This window comes from Salvelinus alpinus, chromosome 19, assembly GCF_045679555.1.
Source record: "Salvelinus alpinus chromosome 19, SLU_Salpinus.1, whole genome shotgun sequence".
Classification (NCBI taxonomy): Eukaryota; Metazoa; Chordata; class Actinopteri; order Salmoniformes; family Salmonidae; genus Salvelinus; species Salvelinus alpinus.
The window spans coordinates 24,702,729-24,719,413 of NC_092104.1; the positions used below are offsets into that span (position 1 = coordinate 24,702,729).

The following is a 16,685-nucleotide window of genomic DNA, read 5'->3' on the forward strand; positions in this document are numbered from 1 at the left end:
CTTCACAGAACAGCGCAAACTGTCTCTAACCAAAATAGAAAGAGGAATGGGAGGCCCCGGTGCACAACTGAGCAAGAGGACAAATACATTAGTGTCTAGTTTGAGAAACAGACACCTCACAAGTCCTCAACTGGCAGCTTCATTAAATAGTACCCGCAAAACACCAGTCTCAACGTCAACAGTGAGGAGATGCTAGCCTTCTAGGCAGAGTTGCAAAGGAAAAGCCACATCTCAGACTGGCCAATAAAAAGAAAAGATTAAGATAGGCAAAAGAACACAGACACTGGACAGAGGAACTCTGCCTAGAAGGCCAGCATCCCGGAGTCGCCTCTTCACTGTTCACGTTGAGACTGGTGTTTTGCGGGTTACTATTTAATGAAGCTGCCAGTTGAGGACTTGTGAGGCGTCTGTTTCTCAAAGTAAAACACGTAATAATAAAACTAATAATAAATACACAATGAGTAACGCTAACTTGGCTATATACTCGGGGTACCAGTACTAAGTTGATGTGCAGTGGTACAAGGTAATTCAGATATATATGTACATATAACTAGGAATAAAGTGATAGATAATAAACAATAGCAGCAGCGTATGTGATGAGTCCCAAAATAAGTTAGTGCAAAAAGGGTCAATGCAGATAATCCGGGTAGCTATTTGGTTAACTAACCGACTTGCCAAAACTACAGTTTGTTAACAAGAAATGTGTGGAGTGGTTGAAAAACGAGTTTTGATGACTCCAACCTAAGTGTATGTAAAACTTCCGACTTCAACTGTATATTTAGCAGTCTTATGGCTTGGGGGTAGAAGCTGTTCAGGGTCCTGTTGGTTCCAGACTTGGTTCATCGCTACCACTTACTGTGTGGTAGCAGAGAGAACAGTCTATGACTTGGGTGGCTGGAGTCTGAACATTTTTAGGGTCTTCCTCTGACACTGCCTGGTATAGAGGTCCTGGATGGCAGGGTGCTTGGCCCCAGTGAAGTACTGGGCCGTACGCAGTACCCTCTATAGTGCCTTGTTGGATACCAAGCAGTTGCTATACCAAGCGGCGATGCAGCCATTCAAGGTGCTCTCAAATGGTGCAGCTGTATAACTTTCTGAGGATCTGAGTGCTCATGCCAAATCATTTGAACCTCCTGTGGGGGAAGAGACGTTGTGGTTCCCTCTTCACGACTGTGTTGGTGTGTGTGGACCATGATAGATCCTTAGTGATGTGGACACCATGGAACTTGAAGCTCTCGACATGCTCCACTACAGCTCCGTCAATGTGAATGGGGGCGTGCTCGGCCCTCCGTTTCCTGTTGTCCACAATCAGCTCCTTTGTCTTGCTGATGTTGAGGGAGAGGGAGTTGTCCTCGGACCACACAGCCAGGTCTCTGACCTCCTCCCTATAGGCGGTCTCATCGTCATCAGTGATCAGGCCTTACACAGTCATGCAGTCGGCAAACTTAATGATCGTGTTGGAGTCGTGTGCAACCAGGCAGTCGTGGGTGAACGGGAGGGGAGTACAGGAGGGGACTAAGCACGCATCCCTGTGGTCATCTGTACTTTGTTGAAGCACCTTTGGCAGCGATTACAGCCTGGCGTCTTCTGGGGTATGACACTACAAGCTTGGCACATCTGTATTTGGGGAGTTTTTCCCATTCTTCTCAAGCTCTGTTAGGTTGGATGGGGAGCGTCGCTGCACAGCTATTTTCAGGTCTCTCCAGAGATGTTAGATAGTGTTTAAGTCCGGGCTCTGGCTGGGCCACTCAAGGACATTCAGAGACTTGTTTAGAAGCCACTCCTGCATTGTCTTTGCTGTGTGCTTAGGGTCATTGTCCTGTTGGAAAGTGAACTTTTGCCCCAGTCTGAGGTCCAAAGCGCTCTGGAGCAGGTTTTCATCAAGGATCTCTCTGTACTTCGCTCTGTTCATCTTTCCCTTGATCCTGACTAGTCTCCCAGTCCCTGCTGCTGAAAAACATCCCCACAGCATGATGCTGCCACCACCTTGCTTCACCATAGGGATGGTGCCAGGGTTCCTCCAAAAGTGATACTTGGCATTCAAGCCAAATAGTTCAATCTTAGTTTCATCAGACCAGAGAATCTTGTTTCTCATGGTATGAGAGTTCTTTAGGTGTCTTTTGGCAAACTCGAAAAGGGCTGTCATGTGCCTTTTACTGAGGAGTAGCTTCCCTCTGGCCTATCTACCATAAAGGCCTGATTGGTGGAGTGCTGCAGTAATGTCTACCCTTCTGGAATCTTCTCTGATCTCCACAGAGGAACTCTGGAGCTCTATCAGAGTGACCATCTGGTTCTTGGTCACCTCCCTAACCAAGGCCCTTCTCCCCTGATTGCTCAGTTTGGCCGGGCGGCCAGCTTGGTGGTTCCAAACTTCTTTCATTTAGGAATGATGGATGCCACTGTGTTCTTGGGGACCTTCAATGCTTCAAAATAAATATGGTACCCTTCCCCAGATCTGTGCCTCACACAATCCTGTCTCGGAGCTCTACGGACAATTCCTTCGATCTCATGGCTTGGTTTTTGCTCTGACATGCATTGTCAACTGTGGGACCTTATATAGACAGGTGTGTGCCTTTCCAAATCATGTCCAATCAATTGAATTTACCACAGGTGGACTCCAATCAAGTTGCAGAAACATCTCAATAATGATCAATAGAAACAGGATGCGCCTGAGCTTGTCACACCCTGATCTGTTTCACCTGTCTTTGTGATTGGCTCCACCCCACTCCAGGTGTCACCCATCTTCCCCATTATCCTGTGTATTTATACCTGTGTTCTCTATTTGTCTGTTGCCAGTTTGTTTTGTTTCGTCAAGCCTACCAGCCTTTTCGCCTCTGTTCCTGTCTCTCGATTGTTCCTGTTTTCTAGTTTCCCAGTATTGACATGTTCTACCTGCCCTGACCCTGCCTACCTTTGCCCCACCTATCTTGATTACTGACCTCTGCCTACCCTGAGCCTGCCTGCCGCCCTGTGTCTTTGCCCCACCTACCTGGATTACTGACCCCTGCCTGCCCTTGACCTGTCTTTTGCCTGCCCCTGTTGGAATAATAAACTGTTGTTACTTCGACGTTGTCTGCATCAGCGTCTTACCTAAAACGTGAGAGAGCTCAATTTCGAGTCTAATAGCAAAGTGTCTGAATACCTATGTAAATAAGGTATTTCTGTTTTTGTTTTTTTATATAAATTTGCAAGAATGTCAACCTGTTTTCCCTTTGTCATTATGGGGTATTTTGTGCAGATTTATGAGGGGGGGGGAATTATTTGATCCATTTTAGAATTAGGCTGTAACAAAACAAAATGTGGAAAAGGGGAAATGGTCTGAATACTCTCCGAATACATTGTATTTGGCACGCATGCTGCCCAAATTGTGGTCTTCCCAAGAACTGCTTGTGATAACTTTATCCACAGCTCTACATTTTATTTGAAGCTATTGATCCTCTGCAGCTAAATTATGTAGTATTTTGAATTATTGTATTTATGTCTGTTCAGACAGGAGTAATATCATTTTGGGCGGAGAAAAAAAATGTATAGCCTAATTTTGCCAAAATTATTTACATTTATCAGCGGGTGCTGCAGCACACCTACTTCCCGCAGCTATCTGTCTGTTCCATTTAGGCCTATAAACTCTGGGAAAAGATGACACGCCATACTAACAAAACAAACTCACCTGTCATTTCCCCCAACAAACCTTAATCAATAACTGCTTTACTGGGAAAGACATGAATCTCACCTAATGACAGTTATTAGTAGTCTAGACCTGTAATTTGAAATGGCTGGGGATGCCAGAAAGATGTCATGCTCATGGGTCGATATGGGAATATGCTGAGTTCTATAATGGCGAGTCCTCCCACGAGGAGGCTTGGTTTGCCCTCTCTCTATGAATGAGAAAGGGGGTCTCGTTGAACCCGCGACGGTGCTCTTTGTTCCACAGTCAGACTCCAGTCAGCCGTCAATAAACTGCAATGTTGTTTTAACTGTGTCGATAACCCCGCCGTAGGCAACTTGTTTCTCCGTGGCAGTAACATTAAGCTCATGTTGAATCACTGCTGTAGCATGCAGCTGTGCATATAAAAAGACACACTGAAATATGTATAATGAGACTTTCTAATTGAATGAGCTCGAACGACTGATATAGCTTAGTTATTATTAGGCTCACTAATATACTGAATACTGTCAACGTGTCTGAAATTCGAATGAAAAAGCTTTTTTTGGCTTCGTAAAACGTAAAAGTATCAGTGTGGCAAATCGCCCTGGAGAACCGAAAATTTTACTTCTTACTTTACTATTGCAATATTGTCAATCATCCCAAACATTTTTTTGAAAGTCGTTATTTTTGCTACTTACTTTCTTCGTAGTCTTGCGCAGAATCAGTCAGATGCAATGGAACGTTTCCACAAAGTAACAAGCTCCGCTACCCTTCCCAAATAAGCACGTGGCTTATTCAGCAATTTATAACCGGTCCTTTAACTTGCAGCAAAGCCACCGCTGCACAAGACTGTTACAGTCTCGTTATTACTTAAGTACAAAACCATTTTTATATAGTTTACAGAAGTGTCAGGTAAAAGGGGTGGAGGGGGAAAAACATCAAATAAGGAAGCCCCCCCTAGACTTTCAAAACATCACCCCAGGAAGCAAAATAGACAAGAACAACGATTAAAGGATAAAAGTGAGAAAAACACCAGATACAACAATACACAATTAGATGGGATCATTACATTTACATAAACCCTATTATCTGTCAGATCGAACACGTTATAAATCTGTTAGGGCATGTGTGAAGTCACAACTAATAATGGAGTTTATCAGTGGCCCCAATGTGTATTTGACTAATTGCTTTACTGGTGAGAAACTACTTACTTTCACTGGGCGAAATAGCCTACACGTCTAGATTTCTTTTGACAACAAGCTCTTAGGCTGTTAGAAAGGCTTATGGTCATAGAAAGTAAAGTAAATAGAGAAATGTAGTTAATAGGATACATACCACGTTTGAGGGTGGTTCTTTAAATGTTTCGACTTTTCACCTTAGATAACGTTTTTTTAAGTGAGGGGGAAAAAACAGCTAAAACTCCCTCTTCAAAGACTTAGCAAAAGTCTACATACTAATATTGAAATGTTATTCGAAGGTGAATTATAATAATGTGAAAAGTTATTAAAAATTGCAATGGACAAGTAACTTAAACAGCAACTCAACTCCCAGAATAAAAACTAAAAACAACCAATAACCCAATAAGTGATCAGATTAAGAAAAAAAATCGCGATTGTCTTACATTTATTTAAACACTTTTTCGCGTATGAGTCGTCGAAAGTCTGAGGTCTGGTTAGAGTTAAAAGTCGAAGGGGAGAAGAAAACGTTGTGTTGATGTTAAAGTGATCAGCAAATTACGGAATGGAGTTCGATAAACGCAGTGGAACAACATGCCCCCTGGGACAACGTCATTCTCATCTCAGACAGGACACATTTTTTGCGTTTTACACAAACCTTCAATAGAATTCAAACATGCAATGGCATCAGTTATAAATTAGGGCATTACTTTTCAGAAGTTAACACATATCAGATGGGCTATGTCCTCCTGATGAATTTTATGAAAATGATATTAAAATTAAAATAAGTATTGGCCATGATGGCATTATCCATAGATAGCCTAGTATTAGTAATTGGCGTTAGCCATGTCTTAATGTTAAGACAGAAGAATTTGAGAGTAATGTTCAATCTAGCCTATGCAGGATGAAAGTCGATTTAATTTATTTCTTACTGGTACAGGACACCCAAGTGTGCGCACGCATTTTTTTTAAACTACAAAAACACTGACAAACAGAGCAATAAAAACGATGTTGACTGATCCATCTAATCGGCTTACAAAAAGGGGAGACACAAATACAATATGACAACCATATAACCTGGAGGAGGAAATTATTGTCCAAAAACAAACAAAAGTGGCACTGGCCCAATTATAAAGACAGTCAATATGCACACTCACCCGGATATGGCGGATGTCTCAGCTGGTGCCAATAGGCTACTGTTCGCTCAATTAAATTAAGAATATTGATAACTCAAAGACAGATTGGAGTGTTTTCATTGTCATCTCTTTACAGCAATAGCCATTTGCTTTCAAAACAGTTTTTCCGCGATTGTATTTTTAAATATTGTGATATGCCTGGCTGGGTCTCTCTGCTTTTCACCGACAGTCGCAATTTAACAATCATCTATTTGGTAATTGCAGCGCGCGCTGTATAAATTACGGGTCCTTCCGACTGTAGGCTATCCAATATAAAACAATCCACAGCTTTTTAAAAATGATCATTTGAGGCCAAATCATGCTGTATGGGGTAGTAGCCTATTTTGAATGATTTATATTTATTTCTATATAGACTAAGCTAATTAGGCTATTTAATTTTGGCAATTTACTTTAGGGAAAGCCTTATGGACACGCTGCCTTATTGCTTTTAATGTGCAATAAACACAACCAGTCGTGATGTTTTCACCTGATTGTCAAACAAGCACTTACATAGGCGCTCCTGTAGGCTACCTGCGCGCATTCGTTCACTCACAAAATAATTTCAGCATCCAAACCCCAACAGTACACTGTTCACCCACAATTTGATGAATGGAAAGAGACATCAGTTACAAAACACCTACGTATAGTGTAATGAAATTCTGAGATTGTCATTAGGTCTACACTTGTAGCCTGAATTGATGCAGCCACTGTTGTTCACGAGCGCCTCCGTGTCAGCCACTCTTCCCTGCCTTGACAAAATGTAAGTGTTATAAAACCACAACGCAATTTGGAGCGTATACCACCCGGCTTCCAGTCAATTCACTAATTTGTCATGCTGCTGACATGCAGTTATGTTAAATAATGGTGCAATAGCCTACATTTGTTTGGGCATGTTGTATTAATTGTGATAGGCTCACGTTTTACCGGTACGGCATACCCCCACTATTTATTTAATCTGGATGCAGTACCTGACCATACCGCCTTACTTTCACCCCTGAGCCTATGATATGGGGTAGAAAAGAAACTGACCCCATAACATTCGTTTCCCATTTTTGATGATACTGTACTTCAAGATCATTGTATTGAAATTAAGTGAAACTAAAAAGGATGGCATGAACCTTTAATCAAACCTCCCATACATCATCATAAATGGGCTCTTATAATACTCAAGATGATTTTTAGACAGAAATGTGTTTGTTGTTACAAACATGTAGACAAATTAGGTTATTTTAGTTGGTATAACCAGATGTACACTACATTGATTTGTAGTTTCCTAGTATCTATCAGAGGGGAACACAATGGACTGGATAATTCAACGTATATCATATCACTTCTTAATTCTTTAATGTCATAGCATTGTAAAACTAAATTTGAATTAATTTGACAAACACACAAACAAAACAAACAAAAGCTGTAAACCCGAACCTTGAACATTCTTGATAGGGAAACCCAACCAACCGTGTCATCAAACTGCAGTATGGAGTCAGTCAGTATGGAGAACTTATAGAAAACATAGGAAAGCCAGGCCACTGTGAGTAAAAGCTTCAATAACATCATAGGGGAGCAGCATGTTTCATGTTATTGGTCTTCATGATGCTCAAGCCTCTGTAGAATTCACTATAGAGTAATACAGATAAATTTTAGCTGCATGATATGAGCTGGGTTATTCAGCATCCGATTTGGTGCTCCTATCAGGATTATATCATTGTTGAATAAATAAGAATTTAAAAAAGGCCATCGGGAGGGATTAAGGTGGATAAAACATCAGGTAGGCCACAGCAAGGTGCTCGACCTGACGCCTTACATGATATAGAAAAAGAGAGAAAAACAGTAACATACTGTGTCAACCTCATCCTACAAACCACTAGATTGGATTTGAGAATGACATGGTTATGCCTATAGTACTAACTGTTGACAGAACAATAGGCATGGTAGTGAATGATTCAGGCGGAGAAATTTCATGTCACATTCTCAAACTCCAGTGCGTGACTCCAGAGTTGATAACAGAGAGACACAGAAATGCATTTGGTTTGGAGGACCGAAGGGTGAAGTTCAGAAAACAGGGAGCATTGGAATAAGTAAAGGGAGAAAATAGCAAGGGAATACAGAATTTAGAATAACATGTAATATAGGTAGAGCCAGGAACTTATCCAGTCCTGGCCATGTGACCTGACCAGAAGAAACTCTGGGATCCCACTAGATAACACAACCACAAAGTCAGATTCTACAGCCTCAAAGTCAAAATTGATGGAAAAAATTATAATATTTGGTCTTAATTTAAGGTTAGGGTAAGGCATAAGGTTAGCAGTGTGGTTAAGGTTAGGGTTAAAATCAGATTTTAAGAAGATTAATTGTATAAATGGGCAGGGCTTAGCCATAATTTCTATTTTGCCCTGTTTATCAAGTGTTAGAAAAACTTGTCAATAATCAACTGACTGGCTTTCTTGATGTCTATAGTATTCTCTCTGGTATGCAATCTGGTTTCCGCTCAGATTATGGATGTGTCACTGCAACCTTAAAGGTCCTCAAAGCCTTCTTAGTTTCCAACAAGCTTCTGAACACCTCCAAAACAAAGGTCATGTGGTTTGGTAAGACGAATTCCCCTCTTCACACAGGTGTTATTACTACCTCTGAGGGTTTAGAGCTTGAGGTAGTCACCTCATACAACTACTTGGGAGTATGGCTAGACGGTGCACTGTCCTTATCTCAGCACATATCAAAGCTGCAGGCTAAAGTTAAATCTAGACTTGGTTTCCTCTATCGTAATCGCTCCTCTTTCACCCCAGCTGCCAAACTAACACGGATTCAGATGACCATCCTACCCATGCTAGATTACGGAGACATCATTTATAGATCGGCAGGTAAGGGTGACCTCGAGCGGCTAGATGTTCTTTACCATTCGGCCATCAGATTTGCCACCAATGCTCCTTAAAGAACACATCACTGCACTCTATACTCTTCAGTAAACTGGTAATCTCTGTATACCCGTCACAAGACCCACTGGTTGATGCATATTTATAAAACCCTCTTAGGCATCACTCCCCCCTATCTGAGATATCTACTGCAGCCCTCATTCTCCACATACAACACCCGTTCTGCCAGTCACATTCTGTTAAAGGTCCCCAAAGCACACACATCCCTGGGTCCCTCCTCTTTTCAGTTCGCTGCTGCTAGCGACTGGAACGAGCTGCAACAAACACTCAAACTGGACAGTTTTATCTCCATCTCTTCATTCAAAGACTCAATCATGGACACTCTTATTGACAGTTGTGGCTGCTTTGTATGATGTATTGTTGTCTCTACCTTCTTGACCTTTGTGCTGTTGACTTTGCCCAATGTTCGTACCATGTTGTGTTGCTGTCATGTTTTGCTGTTATGTTGTTGTTTTAAGCCTCTTTTTATGTAGTGTTATGTCCCTCTTGTTGTGATGTGTGTTTTGTCCTATATTTATATTGTATTTATTTTTTAAATCCCGGGCCCCAGTCCCCGCAGGAGTCCTTTTGCCTTTTGGTAGGCCGTCATTGTAAATAAGAATTTGTTCTTAACTGACTTGCCTAGTTAAATAAAGGTTAAAAAAATAAAATAAACTCAATAAATAATTATGACATTGTGGCTGTGTTAACTCGTGATGACCCAAACTCTGGGCCGTTGGTTATAAGGAATGGATGGGAGCATGAGAAGAGAGGTAGTAGCAGTAGAAGCACACAAACCATTTTGCCTGCTATTCTCGCTCACAAAAGGAACTCAAAGGATAGCAATGAGATTGGAAAAGGAACCAGAAATGACACACAACAGATAGACCAATTCCAGGCTTTAGCTTACTAAAAATGCTGTTGACACATTGAGACGGATAGTCTCTTATCGCCACCTATTCGCAAACAACTCCATTAAATATGCTTTTGTGTGTCGTGTCACACATTCTGTGGTAGCTAGTTCAGTTAGACAGCAGAGCCCACAGTTTGTGTGGATAAATCCTGAAATGCATTTACACAGGGAATGTCCATAGACACTCCCTTCCCTATATTTTCTGTATTTATTCCCCATCATCGGAAACCTCCCCCTCTCTCTTTTACAGTAGTAGTATTGGTGCAGAGGCCAGAGAGCGGAGAGCCGAGCCTCTATGTCCGCACCTGGAATTTGCCGGCCTTGGTCATGTACTTGATGCCTTTGAATGGTTTGTATTTCTCCCCGTACATATCCAACCGATTCACCTTCAGTCCTGGAGAAGAACAAGTAAATTAAAAGAGAGAAGGTGTCACATTGCTATTTAATATGTATTCTGCAGAAAGTCATATAAATCATTGATTTGGCCATTGCAAGAGAAGTAGCCCACATCCCTTTTGGAAACAGATGCAAACCTCTGTGTGGATCCGATAGAGCAAATACAAATAGAGTATCTTGTCTCCATCTAATGGTAGAAGGTGACACTGTGAATAAACTGTGTGGATGTCATGTAGCTGACTAATATGGAGTTAGTAGATACAATATTAATATATAATCTAGGGTTAGATATTTCTTTAAATCACAAAATTATTACGGTTAAGAATATGGGTAAAGTTAACTAATACCAGTTCAGCGGCTAAGGAGCAATTGCTACTCTAGAGTGTAATAACCAATTCTGATAAGGTGTGTTTAACCTGAAAGAGCCGACTGTTGGATCTTGAACTGGATGTTGATGGTGGGGTTCTCGTCTGGCTTGGAGGCCCCTGCCTGCAGGCTCATAGAGCCCTTTAGACTAGGCAGCTTCTGAGGGTTGATTTTACCCACGTCCCATGACAAGAGCTGCAAACGGACAACAGAGCAGCCTTCCACTGTTATTACCACACACAGGGAGAAGGGTATTGTTTTGAACGCAAACAGGTGGGTGCGAGGAGGAATTAACCAATCCATTAAATGTAAGATTATACAGTCATTCGGAAAGTATTCAGACCCCTTGACTTTTTCCACATTGTTACGTTACAGCCTTCTTCTAAAAAAATCCCTCATATATTTATACACAATACTCCATAATGACAAAGCATAAACAGGTTTAGAAATATCACATTTACATAAGTATTCAGACCCTTTACTCAGTACTTTGTTGAAGCACCTTTGGCAGCGATTACAGCCTCGCGTCTTCTTGGGTATGACACTACAAGCTTGGCACACTTGTATTTGGGGAGTTTCTCCCATTCTTCTCTGCAGATCCTCTCAAACCCTTTCAGGTTGGATGGGGAACGTCGCTGCACAGCTACTTTCAGGTCTCTCCAGAGATGTTTGATCAGGTTCAAGTCCGGGCTCTGGCTGGGCCACTCAAGGATATTCAGAGACTTGTCCCGAAGCCACTCCTGGCGTTGTCTTGGCTGTGTGCTTAGGGTCGTTGTCCTGATGGAAGGTGAACCTTCACCCGAGTCTGAGGTCCTGGGTGCTCTGAAACAGGTTTTCATCAAGGATCTCTCTGTGCTTTGCTCCGTTCATCTTTCTCTCAATCCTGACTAATCTCCCAGTCCATGCAGCTGAAAAACATCCACACAGTATGATGCTGCCACCACCATGCTTCACCGTAGGGATGGTGCCAGGTTTCCTCCAAACGTGACACTTGGCATTCAGGCCAAAGAGTTCAATCTTGGTTTCATCAGAACAGAGAATCTTGTTTCTCATGGTCTGTGAGTCCTTTAGGTGCCTTTTGGCAAACTCCAAGCGGGCTGTCATGTGCCTTTTACTGAGGAGTGACTTCTGTCTGGCCTATCTACCATAAAGGCCTGATTGGTGGAGTGCTGCAGAGATGGGAGAACCTTCCAGAAGGACAACCATCTCCACAGAGGAACTCTGGAGCTCTGTCAGAGTAACCATCTGGTTCTTGGTCACCTCCCTGACCAAGGCCCTTCTCCCCCGATTGCTCAGTTTGGCCGGGTGAGTAGGAAGAGTCATGGTGGTTCAAAAATTCTTCCATTTAGGAATGATGGAACCACTGTGTTCTTGGGGACCTTCAATGCTGCAAAGAAATGTTGGTACCCTTTCACAGATCTGTGCCTCGACACAATCCTGTCTTGGAGCTCTACGGACAATTCCTTCAACCGCACGGCAATCAATTGAATTTACCACAGGTGGACTCCAAGATGTAGAAACATCTCAAGGATGATTAATGGAAACAGGATGCACCTGAGCTCAATTTCGAGTCTCATCGCAAAGGGTCTGAATACTTATGTAAATAAGGTATTTCTGTTTGTATTTATTTGCCCAAATTTTGAAAAACCTGTTTTCGCTTGTCGTTATGGGGTATTGTGTGTAGATTGATGACAATTTTTATTTAATCTATTTTAGAATAAGGCTGTAACGTAACAATTGTGGGGGAAAAAATCAAAGGTTCTGAATACTTTCCGAATGCACTGTATACCCTTTTGTATGTTTACAGCATACACTAAACTGGTCAGGTAAATCCATGTCTGCATACACACACACACACACACTCCTTTTCCCACCACCTTACCTTAGTGACAGGGTCGAAGTTGTATGTCCCCTGGGAGGGGTTGAGGTTGGTGTTGAGGACTCCTCTGGGTAGCTGGCTGCTGATTATAACAGCCTCTAACCCCTTCCCCATGGTCTGCTTGGGGCCCAGGGTCAGCTCAAAGCGGCCCTGAGAACTACCCTCCCTAAACGTGATGTTGTGCTTGACGTACACTGGGATGGCCACCAGACTGAGGGGCAGACACAGAGTGTCAGAATAACACAGGTAGGACGGGCACAGAGACAGAAACAGCACAAAGCACACGGAACACAAAGTGTGCAAGTAAGTGAATAATACTGAAAGAACAAGTGAATTATTTTCTGCACAGATGGCAGTTTGTTACATTGTTATTACAACCTTTAAACATGAAACGTCAAACAAAAAATGTGGATATATAATGTAAACATTAGGAGCATTACCATACTGGCATTTCTGTAAAATATTGTTTCTGGGTTTTCCCAAGCCAAACCACAAGTGAATAATGATCCAATCTATACCAATAGATGTCCGCAACCGACACTATACTATTGTACTTACATCTAATGCTTTGCCAAAAACATCCATTTAATATTTCATGTAACGCTAAACCAAACACAGGACTTCATATAGCTAACATTTTACAACAACTCTAGTTTTAGTTCGAGCCCCAACTACAATGTTAATTTTGAAATACCTTGTTGAGCTTAATGGGTGGAGACTGAATTAAGACAATGAAAAGAAAAAGAAAACATTCAGATACTCTGTGTGTGTGTGTGTGTGTGTGTGTGTGTGTGTGTGTGTGTGTGTGTGTGTGTGTGTGTGTGTGTTATGCCTTGAGCACATAACCTGATGTTTAGTCTGGCTTTGCAGAGGTAAAGAGAGCGCAGTACTGACTTCTGGCAGCTGACGTGGTAGGAGAGCAGCCGGAAGTTTCCGTCTGGGGGGATGAAGGAGAGGATCCTCTCCGCTTCCCAGCGCTTGAACCTCACACACGGGTGAAAGCTCACATCATCTAGCAGACGAGGGTTCTGAGACAGGATCAGACAGGTGTATCAAGATAGAGAGAAAGAGAGGGGGAGAGAGAAACAGACAGGACAATTTTGACACAGTTATTCAGTACAACAGTAAAAAATATGTTTTCAAGACAGAAGAGAAACAGACAGGAAGTCTACAGTTATACAACACAGGTCAAAAACATTACAAACATTAATGATTTCATACGGAGAGGAAGAGAGGGAACGGTTATTTGCTAAGGACAAGAGTGGATATAAACTACTGGCTAGAGCACGAGTGGGCAAACTACGGATCCGGCCCGCAAGACCATTCAATGGGTTAAAAAAACAAAACACTCCAGGCTACTCTTGAACATCTAAAACGAGATAGAAAGTATGTAGAAATTATAATGGACATATATTTTCAAATAACTTCCCTTTTTCTTGACCTTAAATTGCTTTTGACAAAACAAATAGGTCTGGGGAAAAAGTCTGTGCAGCCATCCGCTGAATTTTGAAACCCCAATGTGGCCCTCGAGCCTATATTATTGCCTACCCCTGGGCTAGAGAGAGAGAGAAAGAGAGAACCCACCATGAACGAGAGAGTGAGGTCAGGCATGCCTGTCAGTTTCACACAGGCATCAATCACCCCCTGGATCTCTGCTGTAATAGTGGAGCCTAAGAGTGTGTGAGAGAAATATGGAAAGAGATGGAGAGAGAGGAGAAAGAGTCAATCAGAATGTCAAGTTCTGCGTTTCTGTTGTTTTTAATGGGTCAGGACAGGTTTAGCTGACAGCATGATGGGGCAGTGGGCCAACTATACCTGATTTATCAATGATGGCATCAATCTCCTCCACTACATCAAAATAGGCCTCGTTGTTGGTGTACTTGACTCCAGTGCGTCGCCATGGCACTACAGACAACTGTCCAGTAGGGAGCTGCTCCCCTACATTGGTGCTGCCTACAGACAACAGAACAGTCAAATATGACACAAACATGATGTACACATTCAGATAGTTGTGTACAGTGACATGGGTCTAAATGAAAAGTTTAAGAACATACAGTATTATTTCCAATGCTGCCAATAATATGTAAATAATGATGAATAATTAAGAAATAATGTAAATAATGATGAACACATATGTCATGACTAAGGGCCTGTTTTTCATGGTCAGGTTATATGGTATAATACTATGAGTTTGAGGTTTTTAATGGTCAGGAAAAAGTGATGACATAGTGACTGTGTAGAGGCAGACATGGTAATCTTCAGGCACCTGTGATGGTGTTAACCACTGTGCGCAGGATGGTGGGTGGCTTGATGAGCTCTTTGAGGATGTTGGACTCTGTGGCCAGGGGGAAGCCATTGTCCAGCATCTCTTCTAGCAGCTCATATACTACCACCACATTGTCCTTGATCGCTGCCTCTGTGCACACCCCAAAATAGTCCTAATAACAGGGAGGGATGAGTATATTCTGATCAATGACTTACAACTTCCTTTAAAAAGTAAAAACACTTGTAACTTAACAATAAGACAATCAGTAACTCAGAGAGTTACCAGTTCTAAGACTCTAGACTAATGGACAGATTACATTGCAAGGTAGACATAGGTGGTGGTGATGAAGAGCCTGTACAAGTGAAAGGATGAAAAGTTAGTATACCAAGTACAAACCTGGAATGTATCAACTACCCTGTGTAGGAACTCGATGACAAAGAGCGGCGGCACCTCGCTCTGGATGACCGCCACAAAGTAGATGCGGTGCCTGAGGACGCTGATGAGGTAGTGGTGGGGGGTCGGAATGACTGGGGGCACATTCTCCGGCTCACTGGCGCGCTCTTGCGCCTCGAAGAAGTAGTCGCACACGGAGCGGCTCACAACGCTCTTCCAGTGTTTCTCCAGGAAAATGTCCCCCGAGGAATTCACGAGGAACAGGCTGTGGATCATTTTGGCTGGAGGCTGAGATAGGAAAATAAGAATTTAGCGACTCTAAAACGGTTTTAGCTATACCATCCCATGCCGTTGGAATAAAGTCTGAGTTACACCGCGCGTGTGGTACCTTCAACAAATGTAGACATACATCTATGAGCAGTGACAATGTTTCATGTAGGGTGACAGGTGACACGATTTCATTAAATATTCGGTCCTGCTATCAGGTTCCGCAGTGGGCGGCCGTGCTACGGGTAGGTTACCTGCATGCACACGAACCTGTGCGGTAATAAGATGAGTCGACGGTAATATGGTATTTTACTGGAAGACGGGCCTGCATCTGTATCCCTACAACATCCGTGATTCAGACCCTCCTCCTGCCACACACAGTTGTCTTGTGACAGAAGGCGATCCCGTCATTCAGCGATGGTGAATACCGAGAATGGAATTAATCATGCATTGCTCTCAATATTTTACTGCTATTGCGTCTGTTTAGAAAGTGTAATTACATACCAAAGACAATCTATTGGTGTGTTCCTCTCGCCTTCACCTTTTCTCAATGAAAGATTAGAAAAGGCCGTCGCTTCTTCTCCGTTAGCTGGAACGGAATGAGGAAGCTGACACCAGAGAGGACCAATCGGAGACGAGAAACAGCAAGAATGCCCGCCTCTCCCAAATAGTGATTGGTCCATAGTGCGGAAGTTTCTTAACGTCAGACTCGGAATTCGATTGTAATTGGACAGTGCCTATTAAACGCCAGATGAACATGCACCTTGATTGGCTCACCAAAACGGTGTCTGACATTTTGTGTCAAGACATCGTCCACGGATCGTATCAGATTTCATCTTGTGGATACATTATAGATACATTCTATTAATGAGAAATGCAATAGAAAATGGTCCTCTGTAGCTCAGTTGGTAGAGCATGGTGTTTGCGACGCCAGGATAGTATTATATTTTTGTATTTTAAAATAGTGAAGGCTACTTGAATATGTTACACATAATAGGCCACGAATGTGATACTTACATATGTGCAATAGAGATAATAGGCCAACTGTTAAATCAGTATATCATCTGACCCTTTGACAGTTCCATATGTGATTCTGTAAATGATAAATAGGATAATAGAATCGCTCGCTCTGGCTTATATTGAAGATGTAGCAGGTGTCTTGACAAGTAGAAAGCTGTTGATGGGGATGATTGTACATTTTCTTCATAGGGTTCCCTTGAATGGAATGTCTGACTTTTTGCAGTCACCAACTAGTCTTTGATCCACTCTTCTGTACACTGGATCTTATATGAGCCCG

General features: G+C 42.4%; 2 protein-coding genes across 6 annotated transcripts in view; both read right to left on the bottom strand.

Moving 5' to 3' along the window:
- The window catches only part of tet3 (tet methylcytosine dioxygenase 3), a 73,873-nt gene extending 68,512 nt beyond the window's left edge, over positions 1-5,361 (bottom strand). For 2 of the 3 annotated variants that reach the window (XM_071352678.1, XM_071352675.1), the window contains exon 1: positions 4,345-4,444. The gene's annotated coding sequence lies outside the window, so the exon portion shown is untranslated. Of the gene's footprint in view, positions 1-4,344; positions 4,445-4,981 lie in introns of those variants that run through there. The other variant, XM_071352677.1, reaches the window with a different exon arrangement.
- Positions 5,362-7,099: 1,738 nt separating this feature from the next.
- Positions 7,100-15,988, bottom strand: ap3m2 (adaptor related protein complex 3 subunit mu 2). Of its 3 annotated transcripts, none has more exons than XM_071352683.1 (9): positions 15,893-15,988; positions 15,125-15,409; positions 14,729-14,900; positions 14,278-14,415; positions 14,047-14,132; positions 13,357-13,490; positions 12,466-12,673; positions 10,634-10,778; positions 7,100-10,215 (listed from the first exon to the last, which is right to left on the bottom strand). In XM_071352683.1, exons 2-9 carry the CDS (start codon positions 15,395-15,397, stop codon positions 10,115-10,117), a joined length of 1,257 nt encoding a protein of 418 aa, XP_071208784.1. In that variant the 5' UTR covers positions 15,398-15,409; positions 15,893-15,988; the 3' UTR covers positions 7,100-10,114. The 3 variants fall into 3 exon arrangements, with proteins under 3 accessions (XP_071208784.1, XP_071208785.1, XP_071208783.1); XM_071352684.1 differs by having other exon boundaries at positions 15,659-15,935; XM_071352682.1 differs by having other exon boundaries at positions 15,643-15,935.
- Between the last annotated feature and the right edge of the window lie 697 nt (positions 15,989-16,685).